Consider the following 9,667-nt stretch of genomic DNA (forward strand, 5'->3'; position numbering starts at 1 on the left):
TTATAAAATATTTCTGAATCTGTCACCAGTTACGGTGCATATGATATGATTCCACGAATGGAGCTCCTTAGTAGTAGCATTTTCCTTTTTCCCAACGAGGCAAGGAGCTTTGAATGGGAAACAGTGGTGTTTTCATATTAATAATTATGCCAGATTTGGTCGCATTTGGAAACATGTTGTTGGCTGCTTCTTGTTACAGGTAGTTTGGTCAAACATACAACAGTTGAAGTGAAATCCTCATTTTTTTTCCTGATTTCCATGACCACTCTACTTTTAGGTCTGCACAACCCCATCTTGTTTCTCTTTTGTTCCCATTTACTGGTTCCATCATTTCTCTTTCGGCACAAATCGAACAATCTCCGTAATAAAAATTATTATTATTCTTTTAAGTTTTGGATTCAAACATAAAAATATTAGGGATGCGAGCGTTTAATATTAAATAATTAAGAGTTATTTTTAAACAGATACTACCTTAGGGATGTGAACGTTTAATGTCAAATGGTTGAGAGTTATTTTTAAGTAGATATTACCTCATACTTATCTCAGATTAATAAAAAAATATTGTTTTCTTTCAACTATATGCTTTTAATATCTCATAATCATCCTAAACCTAAGATATAGGGAAACAATTTGAAAGTTTTCTAAAACTGATAGTTTAGGTACTAAACGCGTTAATTTTTTAAAAGTTGATACTAAAATGAAACAAAAACTAGATGCTAGACATGGTTTTGAAAAAAATCTGAAAATTTAAGTATTAAAAAATGAAAAAAAGTGGATATTTAAATCCTTCAGGTCATATGTAAGTCTTTCGAGCAAGACGATAAGTCCTTCGGGATATCCATAAGACCTTCGGACAAGATGTTTTCACATGTTTTTCGAAAAATGAGAAAGGTTTCTCATTTAAATCTTAAAATTGAAAATTTTGAAAAGTAAGAAAGGTTTCTTACCTAGTAAACTGTTTCCAAAATTGGTAAGTCCTTCGGGCCATCAATAAGTCTTTTGAGCATGATGCTTAAATCCTTTGGGTCATATGTAAGTCTTTTGAGCAAGATGATAAGTTCTTCAGGTCATCCATAAGAACTTCGGGCAGGATGTTTTCACATATTTTTTGAAAAATGAGAAAGGTTTCTCATTTAAATATGAAAATTGAAAATTTTGAAAAGTAAGAAAAGTTTTTTACCTAGTAAACTGTTTCCAAAATTGGTAAGTCATTTGGGCCATCAGTATGTCTTTCGAGCATGATGAGTAAATCTTTCGGGTCATCTATAAGCCTTTCGAGCAAGATGACAAGTCCTTATGGCCATCCACAAGACCTTCAGGCAGGATGTTTTCACATGTTTTTTTTCGAAAAAATGAGAAAAATTTCTCATTTAAATATGAAATTTGAAAATTTCCGAAAAAATGAGAAAATAATTTCCAAATTTTCTTATTTAAGTCTCTCCTGAAAAATGAAACTTTTGCAAAAGTAATCAATTCAGATTTCCATGTTTGATGGCGACAAGACAAGCATCCGCATGAGAAATCACTTTCCAAAGATTATCCTCCCAAGACTTTCAGGTATGATGTTTTCGAATTCTCAAACATATACTAACAAGGGTTAATGTTTAATTTTCAGATTTGATATGCTTGAAGACAAAGAAGCACATCGAACCCCATTCCATCTTTCCTGAAGAATAATGGAATGAATCAACGTCCCTTAATATGATTTTCCCTCAGGAAAAAGCGAAACAAATCTCTCTTTCAAGATTTGATATTCCTTGAGTAGCAGTGGAAAAAGTCTGCCTCAATTCAATCTTCTCTGAGGAACAATGGAATGAATCAACATCCCCATATATGATTTTCCCTCAAGAAGAAGTGGAACATATCTCTCTCTTTCAAGATTTGATATTCCCTAAGTAACAGTGGAACAAGTCTGCCTTGATTCAATCTTCCCTGAAGAACAGTGTGTTGGGATTTGGGGAAGCTCGAATAGACAATTGAAAGAGTTTGCCAAGAGGGGTTGAATTGGTTTTTGTGTTTATGGAGTAAGGAGATTGGAAATATAGACAAATTGCACAACGATTTATAGTGGTTTGACTTCTCAACCAAGTCTACCTCCACTACCTTAGCTCTTCACCAAGGTTTTTCTAACATATTCACTAATTTGTTCTTTCTTTTTACAGGATCAAGAGATAACCTTTACACTTCCTAGTTTTTCAATGGCTAAACTAGAACCAATCCCCTTTTCACTAAAGAAAAGAAATGTAAACAAGAAAACCTCTCTAAGGTAGGTGTTTACAAATAATTAAGTTCACAAGAACAAAATATTTACAAGAGAGATAAAATAACATTGAAAAACTCTTCTCTTTTGTGTGAACGCTTGGATAGGTGTTCTCTTATTTCTTCAAGTGTCTTGAACTTGTTTTTATAGGTTGGAATGAGTTTGTGACCGTTTTTAGCCATTGGGGATGTTTTAGAGCCGTTGGGGATTCATTTTCTGCAAAATAAAGCTACCCAAAACAGGGAGTATCGATACTCCTTTAATGAGTATCGATATTACCTTTGTAATATTTAAATAAACTAGCCATTTATTACCGTTGGCCTTGATAGTATCAGTCTTGTTCATATAGTATCGATACTACTAGTATCGATACTGTTCATATAGTATCGATACATATTTTACATTCTGGAATTTTTGAGTATCGTCACTGTTCATATAGTATTGATATTATTGTTCATAGTATCGATACTACTGTTCATAGTATTGATACTACTATTCATACAATATCAATACTATTTATACAATATTGATAATATTCATACAGTATCAATACTACTTATAAAAATTGTTTTGTGCTCAATTTCAAGTTTTAAGGACTTTGAATTATTTTTGAAAACTTTTAAAAACGTTGAATAAATTCAATTCAAGTCCAAAAACATTTTTCCATAAATTGTTATATCAAAACTTAGTTCAACACAGTGGAATGAATCAACGTCCCCAAATATGATTTTCCCTCAAGAAAAAGTAGAACAAATATATCTCTTTCAAGATTTGATATTTCTTGAGTAACAGTGAAACAAGTCTACCTCGATTCAATCTTCTCTGAGGAACAATATAATTAATCAACATCCCTGGATCTGATTCCCTCAAGAAGAAGCGGGACATATCCCTCGTTTTCAAGATTTGATATTCCCTGAGTGATAGTGGAACAAGTCTACCTCAATTCAATCTTCCTTGAAGAACAGTGGAATGAATCAAAGTCTCCATATTTGATTTTCCCTCAGGAAGAAGTGGAACATATCCCTCATTTTTAAGATTTGATATTCCCTGAGTAACAGTGGAACAAGTCTACCTCGATTCAATCTTCCCTGAAGAACAGTGGAATGAATCAATGTTTCTCGATATGATCTACCTGGAAGAAACAGTGGATCAGATCCAATATCAGATTTCAAAGCACAATTTTGACCGGAAAAAACTCGATGTCTCTTCGTCTTTGCCCTATTCTTGTTAACACAAGAATGAACAAAGAGGGGAAACTATCGACACTTGGTTTTATCCGGATCGAAACCAGTTATTATTATTATTATTATTTCTTACATGTTAGAATTACATGCCCAACCGGGCCCAAAAATACAACCCAATCGGCTCAATTACAACTCAAGGCCCAACAACCCAAATCCGGCCTAAATTACAACAATTCACACCTAAAGCCCAACATATACGGCCCAGACCCGGTTGCAGCCACACCAACCTTCTACTAACACCATGCTGTTGTCTACCACACCTGCCACCACCATCCTGTGCCCATCCTGCTCCATCTCCCACGTGAAGCCACTGCCAACACCAGGACCACTGCAGCACTCTAACAAAATCAGTAGAATTATTATTATTTATTTCTATTATGTAATAGATATAACCCATGAAAAAACAATGTTAAGGGGGCTTGGTTTTTCTAAAAAAAAATGAAAGTTCGAAGAGAGGGGAACCCCAATTCGAAAAAAATAAAGATTATAAGGGCTCTCGGGATGAAAAAAAAGTAGATTGTAAAAGAGAGAACTTCCCTCCATTTTGAACAGGAGTAAAAAAAGTTTGGAGCAATTTTTTTTTTCCAGATTCTTTCTTTTCCATTCAATATATATATATATATTGCAATATTAGAGTAAAAAGAAAAAGAGGATAAGGGAGAAGGGACTCTCGACCACTCTCCTCTAGCCGTTCCCCAACATCAGCCATCGAGCCCTTCCATCACATCCTTATCACCACCATTCCCTCATTCTCACCACCACTCGGCCATAACCGAAACCTTCACAACATTAAAACTACTGCTCCCAACGCTCGATAGTCACCCCATACCAAACCAAAAAAAAACACATTAGTCAAAAAGAAAAAAAATGAGAAAGTGTTACCAACATTTGACTATAACTGGTAGGCTCTCTAATGTTCGGCATCCACCGCGACAATCGTCAACATTGATTCAAAACGACGATGGTGAAGAATAAAAAAAGGAGAAATAAAAATCATAAAAAACAGAAACAATAAGGAAAAGGAAAAGGAAAAAAAGCAGAGAGCTTAACTTTCGGGTTTTCGACGGTGGTGGCTTCGAAGCTTGAATAATAGTTTCGAATGGTGAAAAGTTGCATATTGACGAGAAGACCAACATTCTCAGAAATCGTGATGATCCGACGCCAGACAACGGAGATCGGAGTCCGGGAAAGTCGAACAAACTTTGGCCATTTTGCGACGTTCGGAGCATCCCCTGGAGAAATGGACACCAGATCTGGATTATAGTCATCGAGATAAGTTGATCGGTGTAATTTGGTGGCCAACGGTCATCGACGATGTTGGCGACGTAGCAGTTGGCTGCGGACGAGACGACGACCGACGATGGCCAATTTTCTAGAGAGAATGAAGATCCTCTCTCTAGAAGTTTTTAAAAAAAAATGGAAATGAAAACAATTAAAAAGAAAAAGATTGTCTTAATAGAAAACTTTAGGGAAAATTGCACTTAGGTCCCCTTAAGTTATGCATATTTTTACAAATGATCACATGTAGGGACCATTTTTGTAATTTATCCATTTCTGATGCATGTTATATATTTTTAGTTTAATTTTTGTTTAGTCCATGTATATTTATGCGTATTTTACATTTTGTTCCTTTACTTTTAAGTTATGCATGTTATATATTTATGTGTATTTTACATTTTTGTTATATATTCTTAGGGATTGATTTAGTGATTTTACCTTTTTTATTTTTGAGCACTAACTTTTTAGTTTATTATCTTCTAGGTCCCTCTACTTTACGCGTGTTTTCCCATTTCGGTCACTCGTCCTCTGTTTATTTTATTTCTTTGATTTTGTGCTCTAATTTGTGCTTGTTTTAATTTAGTCACTATTATTATTGTGGTTTATTCAAATTTAGTCACTAATTTTTTTATTTTTATTCAGTTAGCCATTGTTTGGGGTTCTATTTATTATTTTATTATAATTTAGATACGATGTCTGCAATTTATGCATTTTAGTCACCGATTGATTATGATTTGGCTATTGTTTTTATTTTTATTTAATTTTAGTCCCTTTCTGCTTGTTATTTTATCTTTATGCTTATTTTAATTCGAGTGCCTTATTTTAATAATTTTCATTTTGGTCATGAATGAGTGAAGTTGATTCATTTATGATTACATCGCCTAGTTTGTAAAATATTCGCAATGCTTGCCTTGATTTTTTGTTGGTTGTATAGTTTAATCCCTAAAATCACCATCTTTATTATTTTGACTCATTATTTCCATATTTGTTAATTTCTTGCTATTTGTAATATTTTTAAATATTATTTTACTCGAGGAATTTATATAAAACGAGTCTTAACTGATAAGGAGTGTGTTTCCAAGAATTGTTCGAACAAAATAATACCTTTTATATATTTGAATGAATTTGTTTTTTTTAATATAATATATGTGTATTTTATCTAAAAATAGGGCAATATTATTTTGTACGAAAAATCCATGGAAATGCCCCCTTAACTGACAAGGAAGGTATTTCGAGAATTGTTCGTGTAAAATAACAATCCTTATATATATATTATTTTTTAAAAAAAGATCATAATTTAAATGTATATTCGAATTTGCCAATTTCAATATTTAGATGACGTTTAATCTCTTAGGTACCGATTTCGGGTGTTGTGGGGTGCTAATCATTCACCACGCGTAATCGACATCCAAACCTTTTTTCACAACGAATTTATGATTAAACGCAAATCATTTTTTATATTTTAAAATTATTTTTCTTAAAATTATTTTAAAATGTATTTTTTGGTATTCGACCTAAAGGTCGATGGTGACTCCAAATTTATTTATTTGTTCTTTATTTTATAACCCAATATTTTCCAAGATTAAGTTAGATCGATCCCTGCCATAACCCTAAAAAACTTAAGGACCGTTCCGACAGGTGTAGTCTCTTGAGGTTCCTTCGATCGAAGAGATCTGAGATTTTGTTCTATTCCTCCTAATAGAAATGTTCTTCATTGGTTTATCACTTCTGGTCTCAGGAGCCTGAGTATTTCTGCAATCTGGTTTAACTGGAAGTTTCCCAGTCGCCTTCTCCTTCTTGAAGTCCTAATAATTTAATTTATGAAGGATTTATACGAGGAATTTAGTCTAATTTATTAATATCAACTGTTACACACCGGAAAGAAAGAGAAAAAACCTAAAGAATAAGATACTAACAGAGAGAGAAATAGTAAAAGTTATATGGAGCGGTTATATATATAATATTAATTTGCTTTAAAAAAATTTGTTTAGTATTTTTTTATATTATGTACATTAGACATTAAAATTGTAATATTTTTTTGGGATAAATTATACATTTAATACATAAACTATAAATTTTGATCCATTTATTACTTAAACATTCATTTCCCCCCAAAATCATACATAAAGTTTAGTTTTTGTTGCATTTTAGTATCTGCCGTTAAAAACTTAACACATTTAGTACCTAAACTATTGATTCGTTTTAGTGCCTAAATTTTCATTTTTTTTCAAAACTTAACGATAGTGTACTAAAATGAAACAAAAACTAAACTTTAGGTAGAGTTTTGAAAACATTAAAAGGTTAGGTACTAAAACGGATCAAAACTGATAGTTTAGGTACTAAGTTGTTTTGCATCATCTTAAACCCTAAACCATAACTTAAAACCTTAAACTATAATCCCTAAATCTTAAACACTAAAACTAAACCCTAAACAATAGTAAATATTTTAAACATTGATGTAATTAAATAACTTTAAGGGCTAAATTGATGCGAAAATACCATAGGAACAAAAACGATGAGCTAAGTCTACTATAAGGAAAAGAATAACCCTTAAACCTAATTATTTATTGGGTTTTGTACTAAAATTCGTGTCAAGCATTCACATTGGATGTGTAATTTAGCATCATCGAAGAAGGATAATTTGACTAAATTGGCACAAGAACATACTTTCCAAAAGAATCAAATTCCATTGGCATTTTTCTATTCTCCATCCTATGTTACTTATTCTAACCACAACTACTATAAATTCATCATGAGTTTAATGCTAAAAACACCACTTAAACAAAAGCATTTCACATAAAATAATATAATTTTAGATATGGCACCAAGGCAACTCGAAGCAGGCGACCACATCTATTGTCCAAGAAACTTAGGTCTATATTATCACCATGGTTTGTTTCTCGTTCTTTTCTATTTAATCAATATATATATATCGTTGTACTTCATATCCTCTTCAAGGGCAATACTCTTGCTATTAGGGTCGTGGTAGGGTTTTCGGGGGTCCTGTACAAATTCTTATAAATGGGCCCCTATTTTCTAGATATATTCGATTTCGGGGCAACAATAGTGGCGTTTTCTTGACAAACGCCACGATAGATCCATCTATAATGGCGTTTTATCAATAAAGACGCAATAATAATGGTTTTTTAAAAAACGTCGCAATAGGTCCATCTATAGTGGCGTTTATTGGTAAAACGCCACTATATATATATATATATATATATATATTTGGGCCCCATTTATTGGGCGCCCTGCGCGGTCGCGCCGCCCCAGCCACGGCCCTGCTTGCTATCACTCTTTATCCATCGAGCTTTGAAAATTTCAGAATTCTTTAAAATTTCCAAAAGATATTTTCTGGAGTTCTTCAAAGCATTTCGTATTTGTTATCTAACAACTATTTCTATATCATGATAAGGTGTACGGATAATCATCGTGACCTAAATTTGACAATAGAAATAAAGGTCATTATATATAAATTCCTCGTACAAAATAGAGGAGATTTCTTCTCTTCCAACAATTTTCATATTGGTATGATGATAAAAAATGTCTATAACATTTTGATTAAATAATCACTTTTTACTCCTATTCTTTTTTGAGCATTTTGACCCACAATGTTTTATTTTGGAGCAAAAAGACCCATGTGGATGGAAATTGATAGTAAACAAACAATCAATGTTCTGAAAAAGGGCCTTTTTACCCTAAAAAAAAACATTTGGGAGCCAAGATACTTCAAAATAAAAGAAAAAGAGCTAGAGTGACTATTTAGCTGAAAGTTAGAGATCTTTTTGTCTTAAAATGAAAAATTGGAAGGCAAAATGCTTTAAAAAAATATGAATTAAATTAGGGACACATCATGCTTTTCAGGTTTCTGAAAAGCCAGATAACTTTAACAACCTATGATTCTAACATATACAATTGATTCTTCGCCTAAACTATCAAAACTATAAGAGATGAATCATCTCCAATCGACATAACATACATGGTTACCATCAATATATATATATATATATACACACACACATTTGGATGTTTATGACTAATCCTTGCAGGAATATATGTGGGCGGCGACATGGTGATTCATCTCCGAGGAAAAGGAAAGAAACTTAGCGAGCCATCTTCATGCAAGAAATGTGGAAACAAGCGATTCATCAATGGCGAAATAGCCAGAGTATGCATCAATTGTTTCCTCGAAGGAGAAACAGTTCGGATCTATGACTATGGAGTTTCTGTTATTGAATTCACTTTCAGAAAAAGCGGCACCTGCTCTCGTATCCCGTCCAAGCCTCCCCATGAAGTTATCACGACTGCCGTCTTTTTCCTCGAAAAAGGGTACGACCACTACGACGTGATCTTTAACAATTGCGAGGACTTCGCCACGTATTGCAAGACGGGAACCGCCGCGGGCAGCCAGGTTGCAGGCCGTATTGCTGCTGCCGCCATTTTGCTCGCTCCTGCTCCTGCTGCCGTTCCTATTGTCGGAGCTTACTTGGCTACGAAGGCAATAACCGCCATCATAAAACCCCGTTAACAAAACGGTTCGAACATAGATGGATCGAGGGATACTGAAGTTCGAGCTTGTCGTCAACTTCTGCTACTGATGCACGAGTCTTAAAAGTATTATAATAACTCGAAGAAGGCAAAGCTAGTATGTTATGAAGATATACCTTATCTTTATATTGGTGTATAAAATCTAAGAAATGCAAAGACTAGTTTATCTATTTGTGTTAGTTGGTTTACTTTTAAGTTTATTCATATTCCGTTCGTGCTTATATGTTTATTTTTAAGTTTAATATATTTCAATCAACATATTATCGTTCAACTCAGATGACAGTAAATTTTTTTAATATAAATAATATTTCAGTTATTTTTAATTTTAATTTTTTAT

The 9,667-nt window shown here is 33.2% G+C and overlaps 1 protein-coding gene across 1 annotated transcript; it reads left to right on the top strand.

The window, feature by feature from the left end:
* Positions 1–7,570: 7,570 nt before the first annotated feature.
* Positions 7,571–9,423, top strand: LOC120183985 (lecithin retinol acyltransferase-like). The gene is made up of 2 exons (XM_039188565.1): positions 7,571–7,673; positions 8,832–9,423. The coding sequence occupies exons 1-2, from the start codon at positions 7,601–7,603 to the stop codon at positions 9,308–9,310; spliced, it is 552 nt and encodes a 183-aa protein (XP_039044496.1). The 5' UTR covers positions 7,571–7,600; the 3' UTR covers positions 9,311–9,423.
* The last annotated feature ends 244 nt before the right edge of the window (positions 9,424–9,667 follow it).

The sequence above is a fragment of the Hibiscus syriacus genome, unplaced genomic scaffold (assembly GCF_006381635.1).
Source record: "Hibiscus syriacus cultivar Baekdansim isolate YM2019G1 unplaced genomic scaffold, ASM638163v2 tig00112856_pilon, whole genome shotgun sequence".
NCBI lineage: Eukaryota > Viridiplantae > Streptophyta > Magnoliopsida > Malvales > Malvaceae > Hibiscus > Hibiscus syriacus.